The following is a 21592-nucleotide window of genomic DNA, read 5'->3' as shown; positions in this document are numbered from 1 at the left end:
CCATATCAGTAAATGAAGATGTCTCATTTTTTATTGTTCTGCTATGCAAATGAACGCCAATTTGCTTAGCCAATTCTGTTCTGATATTTAGTTTGTTACCATTTTTTTCACAATTATAACAATAATGCAATGAACATACTTTCATGTGATTTTTAATCTATTGTACCAGAATATCTGGGGCTAAGCTCAGAGCATAGAAATTGTTGCATCAAATTGTATGCATATTTAAATTTCTGTTAGCTGTTGTCAAGTTGTCTCAAAACATTATACCAACTTCCACTTCCACTTTCAAAGAAGAAAGTGTTTCCTTTCTAGTAATAGATATTACCTAAGGTTTTTGTTATCAAACTCCAATCTAATTGGTAAAATATTCTTTATTTGCTTTGTTTTCATTGTCATTCATATATTGATTTCAGACTGAGATTGAACATCTTTTCCCTCTTAGCCATTTTATGTCCTTTTAAGTAACATACTATTTGTGTCTTTTGCCTATTTTGGAACATCAACTTTTCCATTTTTTACAGATTTGCAAGTGCTCATAATGTATTATGAAAACTGGACTTTTGTTTGTTATACATGTAAAGAACTTTTTCCAATTTACGGATATTTTTTGTTTATGCTTATTTATCATATTTACATTTTAAATTTCATGACGTTAAATTTATCAGTTTTTTACTTAATGGGTTCTGGAATTAGGTAGGCATTCCTCACTTCAAGCTACTTAAAATTTTCTTACTCCTTTCCTTCAATAATGGGTTCCTTAACAATTAAGTCCTTTCTTCGCCTGTGTTTTTTTGTATGAGTAGATTAATATTGTTCTAAATGAATAGTCACATGCCTCAGAAACATCTTTTGAGTTATATAATTTTTTCAGTGATTTAAAAAGCATATCCATGTCAGATTAAAGGTTTAACTGAACACATGTCAAGTCCCTACCTGGAACCCCTAATCTATTTCATTGACTGTTTATTAATTTTCAGTTCCAAATTGTCTCAATTACTAGACAGTTACAAGGTTCAGTACCTTGTCAAGCTTAACTGTTTTCCTTACTGCACTTTTATCTAAATTACTGAATTTTGTTATTAATTAGGCACTGTTGCCTTTTATGTTGTTCACCATTGTAATTTTTTATTCTCTTAGGATGATATGTATAAAAATATATCATTTATAAACAATCATAAGATCAACCTCTTTAAAGAGTTTTTATGTGATGACTATTTTCAGAAAATGTTTAGTAATATAATCGTGGGATTTTCCCTCACTTTAATAAGAATGTTTTTACCAGTTTGATACTAGGTATGATATAGATTTTTATGATACAAAATTTTGATTACATTAATGGTCATTCGATTTGTATTTGAATCTTGCTTTTAATCACAGATTATAGGGGCTGAGGGTATAATTTAGTGGTAGGGTGTTTGCCTAGCATGGAAGAAACCCTGGGTTCAATCCCCAGCACCACCCAAAAGAGAAAAAAAAAGATGATGAATAATATAAAGCTTCATTAAACACCTAGGTAATTTACTTTGTAATCTGAGTTGTTACAATAGTTAATTACTATAACAGATTTTTCTAACATTAAACCACTTTGCGTTCCTAGAGAAACCTCCTGTTGGCCATGACTTATTCTTTCATTTTGTGTGCCCTAAATTCATGCCAATATATTATTTCAAACTTCAGTAATTATATTAGAAAATGTGATTATTTAATTTGTCTTGTTGTATTGCTCTGTTTTTCCTGCCTTTAGTTTGTTTTCATAATCATATTTTTATAATCTCTCAATGCCTAAAGATGTATTAAAATCTTGGTCCTATTTACTTCCTCTGTACTTTTCCTTTGGGTATGTTATGATAGTTTACTTACACAAAAATATTTATGACAATTACATTTTCACAAATTTTTGCCTTTTATGTTTTATTTTTGCCAATGATTTATAATGTTACTGCTGCCTTTTATTTTGTGTATATTGCTGCTAAAAACTATTTAGAGAAATAACATTAAAAACATGATTATTTTATACAGTATAAAATCCCCAAAATCAAATTGGTAATTGTCCCATAAAATATCCTCGATTGCTATTTTTTTTAATCTATTGAATGTTCTATGATATAACTAATCAAAACACGTTGTATTGGGGCTAGGGTTGTGGCTCAGCGGTAGAGAGCTCACCTAGTATATTCAAGGCCCTGGGTTAGATCCTCAGCACCATATATAAATAAATAAAATAAAGGTATTGTGTCCTACTACAACTAAAAAATAAGTACTTAAAAGACACACATTGTATTCATTTTTATTATTTTTTAGTTACAGATGGTGACACAATATCTTTATTTTATGCATTTATTTTTATGTGGTGCCTAAGATCGAACCAAGTGCCTCACACAGAGCTATACCCCCAACCCTTGTGTTTAGTTTTGATGCATTTTTAGTCTTATTTAATTAAGTACAATCCCCTACTATGTTTTGTATGTCATAACACATTGATATTTGTTAAATATCCTGATCATTTTTTAAAAGAATGTTCCAAAATGGAGACCATTCTGATTGATTTCTTATTTGAGGGTTTGGTTAAACATTCTGGGCAAGAACACTGTATGTGTGACATTGTAGTTTTCATTGCATAACACAAGGTGTGTGTTGTCAGTTTGTCCCTTATGGACAGCTGTTAAGATGATATGATACTTTAGAGCATGCAAACTCATGGTTTTCCAACAAACTTTGATTCAATAGTATTAACATCCCTGGTATCATCTTTGTCTGAATCAGTTAGTTTTTTTTCTCTATATTTATTAGCTAGCAATCTTCTCTATAGAAGAGCTTGTTACCACTGCCACCCTTTAACACTGTGAATTCATGTATTGTTTTTCATTCAGTGTGTCCTAGCTCCTTAGCATCATTATTCTTTTTGGCACTTTTTGCATCAGAGACAGTCAGGCTATGCCAGAATGCTTTAGTGTTCAAAGACAAATACGATAGTATTTGAAAATAAAGTGACATGATAGCCTCAACTTTCAAATTATTCAGCAGAAACAACAATAATTTTTTTAAAAAACTATGTGTATAGAAACAAAGGGGGCACTAATGTGGCAAAATGTTAGCATGTTATAAATCTAGATGGAAGATTTTAATTTATTAAGGGAAAAAAAAGAAAAAAAAACACAAACAGACTAAATCTAAAAACTTCCATGAAAACCTCAGACAGATTTTTTTTTATTTGTTTAAAGGATCAGTATCTTCCCTAACTTTAAAAGAAAGTAAGCATTTCCCCCACTCCTCTACCTCCATTGAATATACCATCTCATGCTGCCTGTTCTAACTCCATCATGTTCTTTTGCCCTTTCTCTTCCCACCAAAATCACACTCTTTCAGGTTCATTACCAAATCTGTCATGGTCATGAACGTTACCATGTATTTAGTGATATATATTTCCAAATGTATATTTCTCTCCCTATAGTTTCTTGCCTGTCCATTCATCCAAAGCTTCCAGGAAAAACTCAATTTTGATGAGGAAAACACCCTTTTCAAAATCTGACACTGGTTCTCCAACTGCTATAGACCATGGTCCAAACTCCTCAGCTGGGTGTTTGAAGTCCTCTGGTTCTCCCCAGATCTGTTTCTCTTAACTTATCAGCCCGGCTACTCACAAATATTTTGCTCAGGTATAATAGGATTTCTTTTTGCCAGGAAAAAAAAAAAAAAAGTATTTCTCCTGCCTTCTTTCTCATCTGCATCTCCATTTGTTGCAAATGTAGTCACTCCTGAAAATTTCATGCTACCTTCCATGAAGAATTCTCCAATTCCCTTAACATGGAAATCATTTCCCTTTTGCAGGGGCTCATAAAGCACCCTAGGCCTTTGCTATAGTACATATCTCAGTGTACCTTGTAATAGAGACAAGCTTCATCACCCTTTTAAGATCCAGTCAAAATTATAGCCTTCTTAAATATGGGAACTTTTATTATCCATTTTTATCTCTCCTCAGAACCCACACAGTCCCTTGAAGAAATGCTTGTGGCATCGAATTTTAAAAACCACTGTCAAAAGATTTTGAAAAATGACAAAGTAAGCTCCTGACCTATTCATTGACTATACATATATACCAGATGGAAAACAGCCTATACAAATATCAATCACCACTGTTACCTGGAAACACACTGGTATCATCACTTTGAAAAGCAGGGTCTTGAAACAGGAAAAGCAGTGGTAGAAAATCTATGAGTGTGGAAAATGATGAACCTTGTTTTCATCAGATCCATGAAATAATCCAGAGACATAAATGTGCAGCTGAGGAGTTATAATGCAGAGACATTGATCTGGGAAGAGATAAGGAGTTACTGCACTTTCTTAAGAAGAGTTGTAACATAAGGAAATCGATGTTCCAGGAATACTATTCTGGAAAATACTATTTCATGGGATAAAATGAAGAGTTGAGATGCAGGGATCACAACTAGAAGTGTGAAAGCAATCCCAGGAAAAAGGATGTGAAGAGGATCTACAACAGTAGAAATAAAAAGAGAGGCAAAGTTGGGGTGGGAGAAAAAAAGATAACATTTAAAGTATAAAATGAAGGGTTTACAGGCTAGGGTTGTAGCTCAGTGGTAGCACATGTGAGGCACTGGGTTTGACACTCAGCAGTACCCAAAAAGAAAGGGGGCAGGGAGAAAGAAAAAAAGAAAGAGAAATTGTGTCCACCTACAACTAAAAAATATATTTTTTTAAAAATGAAGGATTTAGGTAAGCTACAAAGAAAGGGAAAAAAATCAAACATTTTAGCAATCAATTCCATTCTGTCATAAATATGTAGTCTCATTCCTCATCTGTCACCTGCAATGAAACTTGACTTATAAGCATTTTATTCATGCTTTTATTGAGCATGTCAGGGGGGTAGGGAGAATCTGTTATCTTTTTCATTCCAGTTAGCTTGGAACCACAAGAGCAAGGACTATATTGTATCCATCTTTGTCACCCCAGTGCCTAGTATAATGTAAGCCAAAGAAGACAATATGGAACTGAACTGGAGATCATTTATTATAAGTAAGCAGATGGACTGAACTTGTTCTGGAAATTCAAATTCCACACTGGGGCAGCAGCTAATATACACAGGCAAGAGTGTAGGACAGGCCTCCAGCCCAGTATAGCAATATTTCTGATCACTAGTTCACAGCCACAATGCAACTTCCTTAAAGAACAGGATTCAAAATTATTTTGAACATCTCACAGTACACAGCACAGTGAAGAACATGCAGTGAGTGGATGCTTAATGAGAATTATTATTTTTTAAACTTTTAAAGCACAAGCAATGATAGTTTATTCTTTCACCACTCCTAATTTATCATAAGATTCTTAAGTATTAAGATAGAATCCAGCCAGGCATGGTGGCACACACCCTTGTAATCCTAGTGGCTCTGGAATCTGAGGCCGGAGGATCAGGAGTTCAAAGCCAACCTCGGCAAAATCGAGGCACTAAGCAACTCAGTGAGACCTTGTCTCTAAATAAAATACAATATAGGGCTGGGGATGAGGCTCAGTGGTCGAGTGCCTCTCAGTTCAATCCCTGGTACCCACCCCCCAACCGGCCAAAAAAAGAGATAGAAACCAATGTTTTCAAAATCATTTGAGTTTTTCCTCAACTCATAAATATTCTTTTTATATCAAGTATATAGATATGATGTTACTGAACTGTCATTCTAGAATTTATTAGAGAAAAATATAATTGAGGTTTTTCTTAGATATGTCTTAAAAGAATGGAAGATTCCTTAGGCTATCTATTATTCTAGTCATTAAAATCTTTCTTAAAATATCAAACTAAAAATTCAACTTGATTATAAAGATGTATTCTATCTCAGTGATGAATTTCTTTAATCTTAGAGGTTTCTTTGAGTCATCATGATTTCTGCTCATGTCCTGTAGATCAATTTTATGGATCCTCCTAAAATCATCTCATGTGCTAATGAGTCGTATTTTGTACTGCAATCTATAATCTATTCATCTCATCCAGGGCTTGGAAGATAGTTTCTGTAAGAGACCAGATAAGTAATCATTTTAAGCTTTGCAGGCCGGGCAGACTGTCATAATTACTCTCAGCTTTGCTTTTGTAGAGTGAAAGTAGCCATAAACAATATATAATAAGCAAATGAACATGGCTTATAAAAACTTTAAAAAAAAAAGTGAATTTAGGCAACAAGCAAGATTTGGCCCATAGCCATAATTTTCCAAACCTTGCTCTAGTCTATTATTTTTATATTATATAATTTTTCAAATAAATAGAAAAGCACTAAGAATACCATACACTATTATCTCCATTTAATAGTGAAAACATTTAGCCATATTTGCCTCTTCTACTTTATTACTGAAACATCGTAAAGAAAATTTCTGTCATCATGAAATTTTCTCCCTACATAATTAAACACATATCTACAGAAATAAAGACTTCATACTACATAACCAAATAAAATCTATAATAATTCTCTAATAGTTTATATTAAAATTTCCTCAAATAGCCTAAAATTGCTTTTATAGCTGTTTTGTTCACACCAAAAATCCAGTTAAGAATCAAAAATTGCATTTGATTGTTACATATTAAAAGAAAAGTCTCTTTTTATCTAAAATAGCATTCCTCATCCATAGTTTTTGTGAGTGACGCTGAGTCATTAAGGAATAATCTAATTTTAAGCAATATGAACAAGATCTGAAAACAATATACTTCATAGGAACATGACTATAGAAGTAAAAAAATTCTTTTGTTTTATATTATCCTCAACATATGTACTTCAATTTCTTCTCCATTTTAAGATTTATCTTTATCTTTTGTGTTTTTAAAAACAATTGGTAATATTGATACATACATGAATCAGAGGTTCACACATGACATAAAAGCATATTCCAGGGCATTTCTCTGACTTACAAGCCCATGCTATGGGCACTATGTACATTATGGTGGACAGAACAGTTACCAGAATTAGTTTCAAGAAATTCTAAGCCAGTAAAACCTATCAAATTTAAAGATGCTGTTTTCATCTTTCAAGAAAGTGTTATGTTATCCTAAGCCATATATAGAAATGCAGACACTTGGAATGGATGATATTCTGGAGTCTTCAGTGCCTTGTCAAAGAAAGGAAAACTTACTTACCAGGAGAACTTTTATTTCTATGGGAAACTTTTGGCAGATCACCAGGAAGATTCCAACAGAAAAGTCACCCTAATTTCCACAAAATTTTCATGAAATGAGAACCATAGGTACACATAAGGAGGTATAAGTACCAGCCAATGGTGACAGTACAAACAAGGTATGATGCATGGAGACCAGAGAAAAGCAGCAAATGTGCAGTACAGTTATGCCACAGTGTGGTGTCAAGTCACAGATAAGGCGACTGCCATAGAAGATTAAGAAAATGGTAACATGGAAATGAGAAGGATTTACGTCACTTATGTTTTAAATCATTAGCATTAGGAAAGAGAATCAGTAAGGAGAAAGGAAAGGAGATTGGACCCAAGTGAGATAATAAGATTACATGAAGGAAAGGGAATTCCAGGTGTTAATTGTAAACTGAAACAAAGGTAGAGTTCCCCCAGTTGAGAAAAGTTAATTAAAAGGGAGTTAAATTTTCAAAAGTGAAAAGTAGTTAAGGTTTGGAGTAAGACAGAAAATAATAAAAGCAATAGTGCTCTTCCAACCCTTTTGAACTGTCCAATAGGGTAGCCAGTAGCCACAGGGTTATTTAAATTGATATTGAAATTAACATAAGTAAATTTCAAAATTCATTTCTTCCACAAAATAGCCACATTTCAGATGATGAGTAGTTACATATAGCAAGTGGCTACCATGTTGAACAGCTAGAGATAGAGAACATTTCCACATAGCCCACAGTTCTGTTGGATAGCACTATTCTGAGGAGATTAAAATAAGTGAGAGAAGGTGAGGTTGTAGCTCAGTGGTAGAGTGCTCGCCTAGCATGTGTGAGGTACTGGGTTCCATCCTCAGTGCCACAACAATAAATAAATAAATAAAGTCATTGTGGCCATACACAACTAAAGAAAAATATTAAAAAAAAAAAATGAGTAAGAGAGCAGATTATGCTAAGTGAAGTTAGCCAATCCCTGAAAGACAAAGGCCAAATGTCTTCTCTGATATAAGGGGGGTGACTCAAAATGGAGTAGGGAGGAAGAGCATGAGAAGAAGACTACCACTTAATAGGGAAGAGAGGTGGGAGGGAAGGGGAGGGGGAAAGGGAATTGCACAGAAGATGGAAGGAGACCCTCATCGTTATACAGAATACATGTATGATGATGTGAGGGGTAAAAAAAAAGAAGTGTGTCACATTAGTTTGGGTAGAGAGAAGTAGGGGAGGGGAGGGGTGGGGGAGGGGGGATAGGAAGGGCAGCAGAATAAAATAGACATTATTATTGCTGTACGTATATAGGTGACTGTATGACCAATGTGATTCTGCAACCTGTACAATCAGAAAAATGAGAAATTATACCCCATCTGATTCAAATGTATGATATGTCAAGATCATCGTACTGTCATGTGTAACTAAACAAATAAAAAAATGAGTAAGAGAGAAAGACAGGGGAAGAGGCAAAGGAAGAGGAATTGAATTCCCTCTACCACTGTGATTAATGTCTTCGGCTCTCATGTGATCATCCAGATGCCACATCCCTTCTGCAGACCTCTGTTACAGAGGTTGCTTTCCTGAAACTTCTCTAGGTGGTTGGGATTGTTGGAGCAGGGCTTTGAGTTAGGGGTGGAGCCACAGCTGGGTTTAGCGAAGGGTAATTCATTGGATGAGGAAGGCCCGGGCATACCCTGGCATCATGCCCAGAATCCAAGATGGATAATGTTTTCGCTGTCACTGGAAGGGTGTAAGAGTAGGTCCTTTGGTTTCTGGTGCTCAGTGAGTCTTCTGTCATTCACAGTCAGACAATCCTACCACTAACACATTGCTCAGACTTAAATCATAGGTCAATGCTCACATTGTATTTTACTTGACTAATGAGAAAGTTAGCCTGCCCTCTCCTTTATTTTCTTTTATTTCATTTACATTGACCTAATCTTGTTAGAAGCATTTTTATTCATTGCAAGTAAACTTACACAGCCTTTCTCCATCCCTCTGTGCTCTATGATGAATCACATAAAATTTCAAAACTCTGTCAAGTAACTTTGCCATACATCTGTAGTGAAATGACAGCATTCTGTAGACTATCCGACTCTCAAAGAAATCCTTTCTTTCTGAGACATTTCTAGTATCCTTTGACCATAATCGATATCTTGGGTAAGTCTGCTGTTCCAGACTGCCATTTCAAACTCTGAAGGGATCCAGCATCTATAAGACTTCCTGCCACTGGACATTGTCAATTGACAAGTTCATATCACACCAATATGTTCCAATGGTGCCCTGCAAGGGTCACTGTTTATTTTCAAAACCCTCAGGACCGCATTCAATTTTCCACCTGCATGTGTGGGCAGTCATATCCTTATGTTCTAATTGGCTCACTCTGTGGATTCTTGGCTCTGTGCTTGGGAATCATCGCTGACTTTTAACCCACCTCACCTGAAGAACAGCTTTCTGTGTTTCCATTAGCATTTCAGGCACTGAAACTTCCTTTAAAAAATTATCGATAGGATTTTAATTGGCAGTTGTTTACTTTGAACCTAGATTATTGACATTTTAAATTGTGTGTCACTGCATTTGAAAAAGTACAGAATCTAAAAGGAAGAAAATTACTTGGTGAGAGAAAAATATTCATTTAGGGAGAAAATGAAGGCTTACCTGGACTTTGGCTGGTCACTTACAGGGATTTGTAATTTATGTAGAGGACCTAAGAATTGTAAGTACCATAATAATAATTGTTAAGTACCATAGTTTTGCTTATTTGGATTAATGATTTTTTAAAAAAAAAAGTACTTTATACTAAACACAGGCAAATTTTCTGTCTCTTAAAAACTTAGAAAATAAACTGTATCTTCTCTAACATCTACTAAAATGGAAAGCTTATCATTTTCTACCCTGACCTGAGGGTTTGGCTCTGAACATGGGCTGGATAATTCTCTGAAAAATATGAACAGCCAAACTGTATCTGCCTTTTTAATACGGGGAGAAGCTAAACTGGAAGCCCCTATCAATCGCACAACCCTCCTTATTTTTGGTCACTTTAAGTGCTTATCACTGAAAACTTTCAGTAGAGAAGTGAATATTCCTCTCCCCAGAGAAGGTTGCTTTTCAGCTGGAAGAAGGGTGTGTCCCTAAGCTTTTACCTGGGAGCAATGATGATCTTGTCAAGCATTTCAGTGAGACCAGCCCAAGTTTTTAGGGTGGGGATCCGGACTGGTTATACGTACCTGCAGTCCTTCTCCCAGAGGAAGGCAGAAACACCTCAAAGCCTGCATGTACGAACATCTACTGAGAAATTATTTTAATCAGACACCAGCTGAGTGGGAGAAAGAAAAAGAACAGAGAAGAAACAAACAAAACTCCCTAGGTGTTGGATGTAAGAGATCCCAGCAGCAGCAATGGACTGGAATTCCTTCCGAACAGCTGCAGTACTATTCATTTTCCTGGTAAGTGGAATCTACAAAAAATATCCTCATCTTCATCCTCATCGCAAGCAAGTGAGAACTTTTTAGAAAATGTTATTTGGTGGCGCTTCTAACCTAAACCCATTAAAAGTTTATGTTAATGACCAGGTGATTTTATGAACTCGATTTTTAAATAGGGTTTCTCTATTTAATTGAAGACTCCAGATCATATGAATGCCTCCGTGTCCATTCATCCTATCATATCACTGACATGGAAGTCATTGCTAAGACATGCTGGGAAAATCCTGAACTTGGGAAATTCTTATCACTCCTTGGGTCACTGTACAAATTCTCATTGACAGGTGGGCTTTTATATTAAGTATGGCAGGTGTGTCCTGACTTTCAACCTAAACAATTTTTTTTATTCTTTTGGTATTCTTTTGGCAAAGTCACTATAATTTTTAAATAAAAAAATAAGATCCATATAAATTTAAATCATAGCACAGTCAGTCTGTGATGGGCTTCACAAGCTCATGGACCAATTTATCCTCAGGATCCACACTATGAATACCAGAAGCCCCTGCTACTTATTATGATTTGATTTAAAACTTTTTAATCTTAAAAAAACTGTCAGTTTAGGATATTTGTAAATAACACAGTAGGCAAAGGCATGGCTATAATTAAGGGGTAAGTATAATTATCACTCTGCTTATTCTTACTACTGAAAAGTTAGTAATGACTGATATAAAAGTTGTACATTTGATGGTCAATGATGTCAGGAAATGGTTTATCATTGCCCCCTTACCTGTTATTAGTTTTCTCTTTAGAGATGATAAATATTAAATGCAACACCAATACCTTATATCAAAAAAGAAATCTCATTTTGTGCAACAATTTTAAAGTCATAGTCTGCCTCACCGTAAGACTCATGGAATCCCACAAGGCAGGTGCCAGGTAAATCACCCTCCAGCTTTGGCAGGATGTGGTTCATATTTGTTTCTACTTGCTTAATTTTTGAACTGGAATGTTGGGTTTGTGTAATAACAAGGTAGATCTTTGATGCAAAGTAAGCTGGTTAGTTTAAATTCCACTTATTAATGAAAATAGGTCATAACAGTACATTAAGTTACCAATGAGCTTCAGTAAACTGATAGCTTTAGTTTTTCAAGCTGCACTTCAAACATCACTACTCCTATGCCATAGACTTGTCAATGGATTTTCAGTTTCAGTTGATATCATAACTTAAGATATGGCCATGATCAATAAGCATTACCACTCTGATATTTTACCTTAGGAATATTTTTTCATTGCCAAATAATCAAATACTTTTATTTTTAGTTTCACACAAATTCTTTTCATGTAAATTTGACTGATTAAAGTTTATTGTATAATTTTAATTGATTAGAGTTTTCAAATGTCTATGTACCTTCATTAAGTCTATGAGATCTGCCCTGCTTCTTGATCTATATAATTATTTCTAATTGATTTTCATTCTATAAATTCCTTTAAGCAGCTATGTCCTAATTAATCATTCTTCAATAAAACATATCATTTTATAAAAATCATGTATTCTCAATGAGCTTTCTTTGGAGAGAGGTTTCTGGGCATTTGTGCTTTAATTTCTGAGTTTGGATAACTTTGATTTTTTATAGATTGATTTTGGAGGAATGAGGAGCATTTGACCATATTTCAGTTTGGAATCAATCACAAGTTTCTCATGTCTTGTGAAAAATATTTCTTGAGAAACTTATATTGTAATGACCTTAAATATCTTATTTTTCATATTGCCATCATAACATTTTTTGTAAAACATTTCACTTTCTAAGGCTTTGAAGGCCATAATTTATTTTTACTGCTGATTTTACCAGATGGGTTTGGTAACTGTCCTTTGGAATCTCTAATCTGTCTTTTGCTTTAAAATATTTCTTCCCTAAAGACAACCACCACTATAGCAAACTCTTTCAATTTCCTTTCCTCTAATCTCACAACAAATGTTTGCCTATACCAAAAAAAGAAGAAAAAAAAAACTACATAAAGGTTTTATATTTTTCTCTGCTCAAATTCATAAATAAAAATCCATGTAGCAACATACTTGAACAATTGTGAAGATATTTAAGATATTTAAACTGTTAGTGTCCATAATGCAAAGCCATTTGAGAGCTGGGTAACTGTCTGTTCACAGCATGTCATATAGTCGGCTAGACATATGTGAAAGTTTTAGACCTTGTTCAATCTATGAGTTGGGCCAGAGAGAGTAAAGCACAGGAGCTACTCTTAAAGTAGTCAAGGTTGTTTCAAGATTGTTCCAGTACTCAGACAAGTCTTCTAGACCGATAATAGCCCACATCTGCTTTAACACTGAAAGCCAAAAACATTAACTGTTTCACATTGATTTTTTCTTCTCCTTCTCCTTCTCTTTCACCTCTCCTTTCCTCCATAAAATTAGCATTTAGAGTGGAGGAAACAGTTAGAATGTATGCTGTTTTGGCAATAGAACAATGTTACCTATGCACCAAATATAAGACATCTGGCCAGATGTGGTGGTGAATGCTTGTAATCTGAGGGATTTAGTAGGCTGAGGCAGGAAGATAACAAGTTTGAGGTCAGCCTGAGCAACTTAGCAAGACCCTGTCTCAAAAAGCACTCAAAATAAAGAAAAAAAAATAGAAAGGAAGGAAGGAAAAAGATCTACATGATTGCACTCAGACTAAAATACACTGAAAATTATATTCATTTTATTACCTGATTCATCAATGGATTTGAATCAAACATCCTAAGTTCCCTTAACTGTGTTCAGTGGCATATAAAGCAGGAGAGGGCTAAAAAACTAGTACAGACGGAGCAGACGAGCCGAGGAGAGAACTCTGCACATATTATAGTTACATACATTATAGAGATCAGTATTTCAGTAAAATATTTTATAGAAAATGGAAGCAGTAGATCTGTTCATCTATTCAGTGAAACTCACAAAAAAAAACTCCATTGATACAGGGCTAGTGAATCAGAATTACTATTTCAATGCAGTTTCAGGATCAGCATCTTCTTTCACCTTTACATAAACAGGAAAGCCAATGTATCACCACTCAATTAGTGTGAGTTGCTTCACAGTAAAAGCATTCTGCCAACCTAAGGTTTTAAGTAATAGGAAAACCTAAATCACTAGGAATGCAAATTTATCAATCTGAAGACTTGACCCTGAGGGTCAAAATTCACATATTTGAAGAGTCTCGTGACTCTTAAAAAAATGACATTTTTTATCTACATCCAGAACACTTCACCTCTGATAGCTCTTCACTCTGCTTTTATCAAGGACACTGTTGCTGAGTATCCTTGTGTCCTAATAGGCACTGCCTGCTGTATAAGCTCGAAGCCTGCTCTACCTGGCATTGCAGTTTCATGATGCTCAGGGAACGCCCTCACAGAGTGCTGGGTCATGCCACCCCCGCTGATTATGCTTGGCATGCAAATTCTTTAATGGACTTAGGTTGAAATTTTTTATAATGCCATTGGCAGCTGATCCATACTCTTAATTGGTCTAAGAGAACAATGCTCTGATGAGAAATCCCGTCTCCACAAATTCAGAGCTGCCTGTTGTTTAGGAGTCTACTTGACTATAAGTTATTTGAAGGCAGGTTCTGTGCCTGGTTCAGCTTTGTGTTCCTCATAATGCCTTGAATCTGTGCAAGATTGCTCAGCAGATATCTAATCACACTGAGCAAGGGGGATTTTTGGATAGTTTTGTTTTTCTTTCCTCAAACATACCCTCCCAAAAATATCAAGGTATTAAACTTGGAAATAATCACTTTGGATTTTCCTAAACTTTTTATGACATAGTATTGCATTTTCTTGACATTTTTTTCTAAGGCTTACCATAATATTTTTAGGATTTAGGCCCTTCTTAAGTCTTAAAGTAGCCTTGGATCCATAGAATACACATTCAATACATGTTTGTCAAAGAAATGCACAAACTAATAAAAAAAAATGTGAGAAATCAACTGAGGGATTATCAACCTCAGATTGATATCCTTTGCTGGAGTAGTAAAAAGAAGAAAGACAAAGAGGAGGTTTTTAAAAATAAGTAAATGATATTTTACCTTTGCTTTAAATTCATCCTTGTGACATACATAGCCGTTAAATGCATTAAGATTTGACGCTTAACATGTTGATGCTCAAAATCATTAAATGCAAGAGAGTTTCCTTATAAAATTACTTTCTCAGGTCTATTTCTTATTATATAAAAAATATACACTTCAATTTAAAAAAAAGCTACAACTGCAATTAAGGAATCATTAAAATTACCATGCAATTTTGCATCCTGTGGCTTTTTCAAAATAAATAAATGAATAGATTGTCTCCTAAAACAAAGATGAACAGGGGAACTCACCGAAGATGTACTTTAGATGGATTAATCCATTAATTAATCAATTTTAGAATACGAGAGGATTCAGTTCTCACATACAGATGAGGTAATCGAGGCACAGAGTGACCATCCCTGTGCCTGTAACCAGGGGACAAGAAAGAGACTCTTAGGGGTTGCCCCATATTCCTCACTGCATGAACTTCCATCACAGGCTCCCTAACCTGGTTCCAGAATTATTTCCACCCATTCTACTCCCCTAATTGTCAGAAAACAACCTCAACCTTACTCCAGGGACAAGATCAGAGCAATGTCCTTCAGCTTACTTGGCCTAATCAATTCTTGTCCCCATCCTCCTTCTCCTCTCTGTCCTCTGTCTCTGAAGTCCTTTCTTTTTTTGCCTATTTCGTCCTCCTCCCTCCATCCCAACAACTCTGTTTAGCATCTTCTGTTAGAATCTCTTTTATTTTAAGTCAAAATTTCCTTGTCTCCTTCCTCAACTTCAAAAATCCAGAGATCTCCCTTTTCCACCCAAATTTTCTGGATTCCCGTATCTAATCCTTTCGTTTTAGCTTTGTTTCCTTTTATCAACAAATTTCTTGGAAGAGCGGCCATCTTTGTGTCTTCCTCCCCTCCTCTTTATTCCTTAATCTTTTTCAATCCAGCAAATGCTGGTTCCATCTTTATGAAAGTGTTCTCTCTAAGATTACCGAAAACCTCAGGTCTTCAGGATTCACATTTTCACCTTTTAAAAATATCATCTGATGCCTATTTACACACCATCTGTCTCAATTTCCCCTTCCCTTGTGATCTGTTAAAATGCATTATATTTTCCTCCTGTTTCGATGGCCACTCCTTCTCTGCTTCTTTGTTTCTTGTTTGTTAAACTTATTTCCAGTTATATAAATGTTGGAATTCCCTGCTCCCATCTCAGCCACAGACAACTTCTTTTCTGTACCCTTTACTTTAAGAATTGCAACTTCTCCCATGATTTCAACTATCCTGCCTGAGCACAGGAACTTCAAATCTAGGTATCCAGGCTGAGCTTTTGATCAAGGTGAAGATGCGTTTTACAAACGGTTAAGTATCTTTACCTGAGTGTTTCTCTTACATCTCAATGTGTTCTATACAATCTGCTAATTCCTTGATTTCAGGCTCACTTTTTAAAATCACCATCATCTGAGATTCTTCCCTCTCTTGATTCCCCCATCTCTGAGGCTCTGTCAATTCTAATATCTCCCTGTGTTGATATTTCCCTGTCAATTCCTACTACCTCTGCTCAGGTTTAGCTTCTCCTTGCCTCTAACCGAACTTGATATTGGAGACTCTCAACTGCTCACATACTGTAATTGCTGCCTCTTCCCATCACTTCTACCAACTGTTGTCTGAGTCATCTTTTAAGCTCACAATTTTTATCATGTCTTTCCCATGATCAAAACGTACCTTCCTAATGAACAAAGGGAGATGATGTTAGAACTGGAAAGGTATGTAAGTTGGTCTTCCTCTTTTACAAATGAAACTAAAGCCCAGAGGATTTAGAAGCTTTTCTGACTCTCCCAGTGATTTTTTTTTTTTTTGTCACTATTTTGCCTTTGAAAGTCCAAGAGTGACATTGTATCTGAGCTTAATCTGAGCTTATTCTAGACTCTGAGCAAAAGAAAATAAGCTTAGGTCAACCCACCACATTTTTAAGCAGACTTGGCAGTTTTTTAATTACCCATCCAATTGTGAGTCTGACACAATGGTGAAACCTGCTTGGTCTCCTTCCTAAGTTGCCTCTCGTGGGAAAAAGAATGACCCAGCTTCATAAAGTGGGAAAAGTCTCTTAGTCATCTGGGACATTGATCCAAAACAAACAGCAGACAGGACACCTCACCGCAGGAAGGGAAATGCAAAAACAGATAACAGATGTCTACGCAGCTCTGTAACTATGAACAAAGGGCTTCCAAACTGACAAATAAGGTATCCCACATCCCCCCGTTCCACAAACAGCAAAAAGGGAGAAGTACTTCACCTCTACAGGTATCGAGAGTGCATTTGCACAAGCATCTTTTCAGTTTTGTACTCAAGACAGACTTTACAGATAAAATCTCAGCTACATGTGCAAAACATTTAGGCCTTTGACTTTCCTTTTTTCCCTTTTACTACTGTTGTCATTGTTATTACAAGATGGCACAGCCTGTAATTCCAGCAGCTCAGGAGGCTGAGGCAGGAGGATCATAGGTTCGAAGCTAGCCTCAGTAATTTATGGAGACTATATGCAACCTATTGAGACCCTGTCTTAAAAAGAGTTGGGAATGTGGCTCAGTGCTTAAGAGCCCTTGGATTCAATCCCTGGCACCACAGAACAATCAAAACCTGTTTCTCATCCATGCAAGGATAATATATTAAATTATCAGATAGTTTTGAGTTCTCTAAGGTGTTATGTCAATTCTGTATAATACGTTTTGAGGGAACATATCATTTATTGTAAAACCCCCAAGCACAAGTTTAAGCTGAGATTTATTGGGTCATATGTAGCCATAAATTAATAGCCACGCCCCAATTTCCTCATCCATTAAATGAAGATAATACGGATAGTGACTACACGGACTTACTGCAAAGATTAAGTACATAGCTAGCGAATCACTGGAGGGAGAACAGAAGGGAAAGAGAAGGTCCTGGGGAACTAGATTGATCAAATTATGTTATGCATATATACAAATATGGCATAATGAATCCCATTATTATAAATAATTATAATGCAACAATAAAAATAAAACAAAATAAATCTTTAAAATGCTCCCCATTAGCTTTGATGTGGAGACCCTCCCAAAAAGATTAAATGCATAGATTCCTCTAAACATATTGTCTAGTACTTAGTTATCATTCAGTTAATCATAACAGTGATAATTATGATTAATACTACACCATGGGTAAATAATTCTCTTTTCACACTACTCATATTAACTATAAATACATGTTTTCTTGAATTATAAATCATGACAATTTTTAAAAATTGGTACTTGGAGACTGGCATTTTACATTTTCTTTAAGAGTGAAGTTAAAAACAAACTATCAAAAGAATTTTACCATACTTAAAAATTACTATTATTATTATTTTAAAAATGTAACCAGTAATTTTCTTATATCACTGATGCAGATAATGTCTGATTGTGAAAACAATTTTCATTCTTTGCAATTCTGGAAAAAACTCAATTAGATGTTGAACATGTCTTATTAAGGAAGTACACCATCTTTAATTAATTCCAAGTGCAATCTAAAACCTAATAAATGCAAACTAGCCATCAAAACCATGTCTAAGCAATATTTAAACAAACATATGGAAACATCAGAATTGAAGTGTGTATGTCTTATATTTTACAAAACACTTGTGGTTTTTAGGGGAAAAAATAAGTTAAATTATACTGATGTTTCACTACTGATCACGTGTAAAGATCGTGGCCAGAGCTTAAACTAGGCAGAAATATGACCAGCACACTTGTTTGACCAGAGAAATTGCAAAAGAAAAGATTAATGAACACTTCATCTGTAGCAATTTATACACTCCTGTATTTTCCTCTCCTTGCTATAGAAGATTGCATTTATAGCATCTATTTCAGTTTTAATGTTAACAATAAAACATCGAATATGAACTCATTTTACATATAGTAAATTATTTGCTTTTATTTCAAAATTTTTATTTTTATTTTTCAAAGCAGGCAGGAGAGTTGTCTTCTTAAAATTTCTAAAAAGACTAGAAAACCTTCCATCTAGAACTGGAATATAAAGGAAGAATTGCTATGAAGTTTTCTAAACAGCTCTCTCCTTTACTTTGAACAATTTTGTTTTTCTATTTCCATTTGTAGCATGTCAAATCTTGCAACCATAGCCCCAAGTTCTAATACAGGACTTACCATTGACTACCACTGCATAATATCAGAATATCTCTAGCTCTTCAGGAACAGGATTTATTAAGAAAACTGATTTTCCAACCCTAGTTTCTCATGGAATCTTGCTTCAAAAATGTGATTGGGAATATCTACATAGCTTAGAATGAAAAAAAAAGATTTTTAAAAAGTAATAAAAAGAAAAGCAAAGTGAAAAGTAAAAACAGGAAGAATTCTTAGGTTCTTACCAGACCCCAGAGCCAAACCAGATCCATCAGCTATTCAGACTGATGAATAATTCTAATAACTCACAAGACTATTGTTTGATTTTTTTAATGATGGGATAACATGAATTTTATAACATTCAATTAAAAATCGACTATTGTAATTATCTTTTTTTTTTTCCATAGGTGGTGGTGGAAGTTAACAGTGAATTTCGAATCCAGGTAATTTCCCTCAAATCCATTGAAAAATGATTTTTGATTAAAAAAGAAAAGAAAAATGTTTATAACAGATTTTTTTCCAAAGAAGATTCATTCTAATATGTAAAGTTAATCTAAACCAGGTATGGTAGTACATGCCTATAATCCCATAGACTCAGGAAGCTAAAGCAGGAGGATCATGGGTTCAAGGTCAGCCTCAGTAACTTAGTGAGGCTCTGTCTCAAAATAAAAATAAATTCAAAAATAAATAAAGTTAATGTCATGCTGAAGTTAATAGACTACCAAAATTACCAGCTTCCCCAATTGAACATCCTTTCTTTTTAACATTATAATTTCCCCCTCCTCCAAAACCTCCAGTGAAATATGAACTATAAATTATGGATACTATTACTTTGTCCTCCCTATTCAAGGTTAGAGATTATAATACTAAAAATGGCACCATCAAGTGGAATTCGATCAGAAGGCAAAAACGTGAATGGATCAAGTTTGCTGCAGCCTGCCGTGAAGGTGAAGACAACTCCAAGAGAAACCCAATTGCCAAGGTAACTGTCAGCCCCGAAACCAAAGCTGAAAATCAAAATGGATGGTGTTCAGGTTTCAAAAGAAGTTGTCTTTTAAATGTGTGGTGAGCAATCTCACTGAGAATTATGACAGAGAACTAGAATCATTCAAATTGTGAAAACCGAAGTTCCTAAAAGGATAGATTAAGAAATTTGAGTATTTAAATGAACAATTAAGACTTGACTCACCTCGCTGGCAAAATTAACATATGTGCCACCCAGGAGTCTAAATGGGAAAAAGAATACTGTGATTTGAAGAATTTCGTGTTTGTCACACTCACAGGAACCACTTCAGCATGTGCTTTTTCTGCTTCATAATCTATCAGAATTGAATTCCTAATTTTGTGCTTATTTAGGAACATCCACAGGTGCCTCTTTTGTGCTATATTTTTTCTTTGATTTTCCTTCATTTTCCTCCCTGCACACACATACACAACCACAATCAGAAATGTGTCTGCACACACAGATTCACACACACAGATATATAGGTTCATGCACAGATACACACAAATGTGCACACCCATTCACACAGATATACACAGACTTCCCGTATGATTTGTTTGCTGGCATACAGTGCCTTATTTCAAAGAAAGAGTTCTGATTTCTAAAAGCATTCATTTGAGCAACCTCCTTCTTTATCTGCTAATGCATCCTCTACAATTTCAGAATTAAAATCTCTAAGTAACTTGATACCTACATAAATGCACTTAAAACTTTCTTTTTAAATCTTACATTTTTTTTTTTAGTTTTTGAATACTGACCATCAAAGTTAAGCAATGAGAGCACTAGTGAACTCCTGACAGAACAAGAAGCTCTCTCCTCCAGATCAAGAGCTCACAAAGCTTGAAAATGACACAAATTCAAATTATGAATGTTGAATGAATGACAAGCGCAGAGATTTAAATTTATGGGGGTGATATTTTACCTTTTTGGTCTTAGTAGAAATAGAAATTGAATTTGTTTTACTGATTGTTGGTTACCATTAAAAATACTATCATTATTATTGAAAGTAAAGTTAAGTATTACACTTAACTCAAGGAAAATAACTCTATCTTTTCAACATTTCCCAAATGATGACAGGGACCACACATTCAACAATTCTCAAGAAAGATAGCTGTCACATATCCAATATAGAACCCTTTCCTTGCTCCCTGTAATATTTTCACTTGTGTTCTTTGTGCAGATTCATTCAGATTGTGCTGCCAACCAGCAAGTTACATACCGCATCTCTGGAGTAGGAATTGATCAACCACCTTATGGAATCTTCATTATTAACCAAAAAACTGGTGAAATTAATATAACATCCATAGTCGATCGAGAGGTCACTCCTTATTTCATTGTAAGTGGGTTTTATCTAATGAGTGTGTGTGTGTGTGTGTGTGTGTGTGTGTGTGTGTGTGTGTTCAGGCCTAAATTATTCATGGAAATTTTCAAACTCAGATCAATGCTTGACTTGATATCAAGAGTCTCAATATCCAATAAATAGAGAGAAAATTAAGAGAGAAAGGAATATTTCACTTAAGGGTTAGCAAAAATACCAGTGTCTACTCAGCCCCTGTGGCAAACTAGAATATTTATTTGAAGGAACAAGTATCTAAATTTTACTCCTTTTTAAAATAATTCAGTTGAAAATGTTGGTTCTTTTCCATTCCAATGCCACTAATGAAGGATTCTGTTCTGATACTATTAATTTATTAATATTAAATATGAATTTATAATCAAATGTGTTACAATTTGATTATAAATTCTCTAAATGAGCCTTAGAAATTCTTTCGTCCTTACCTGGATTGCCCTCCACTTTTTGCAGGAGCTGTTGTGAGCTCCAGCACCTCTCTCTTCAAATCTTC

General features: G+C 34.9%; 1 protein-coding gene across 1 annotated transcript in view; it reads left to right on the top strand.

Annotated features, from left to right (window-relative positions):
* The first annotated feature begins 10510 nt into the window (after window positions 1-10510).
* Window positions 10511-21592, top strand: part of Dsg1 (desmoglein 1) — a 32342-nt gene continuing 21260 nt past the window's right edge. The window contains exons 1-4 of the mRNA XM_026400753.2: window positions 10511-10558; window positions 19153-19188; window positions 19596-19727; window positions 20929-21084. Coding sequence (XP_026256538.2) covers window positions 10511-10558; window positions 19153-19188; window positions 19596-19727; window positions 20929-21084 — 372 coding nt within the window. The remainder of the gene's footprint in view (window positions 10559-19152; window positions 19189-19595; window positions 19728-20928; window positions 21085-21592) is intronic.

The sequence above is a fragment of the Urocitellus parryii genome, chromosome 13 (genome assembly GCF_045843805.1).
Source record: "Urocitellus parryii isolate mUroPar1 chromosome 13, mUroPar1.hap1, whole genome shotgun sequence".
Taxonomy (NCBI): Eukaryota; Metazoa; Chordata; class Mammalia; order Rodentia; family Sciuridae; genus Urocitellus; species Urocitellus parryii.
Note: the sequence above shows the minus strand (reverse complement) of the source record. Positions and strands in the feature narration are given on the sequence as shown.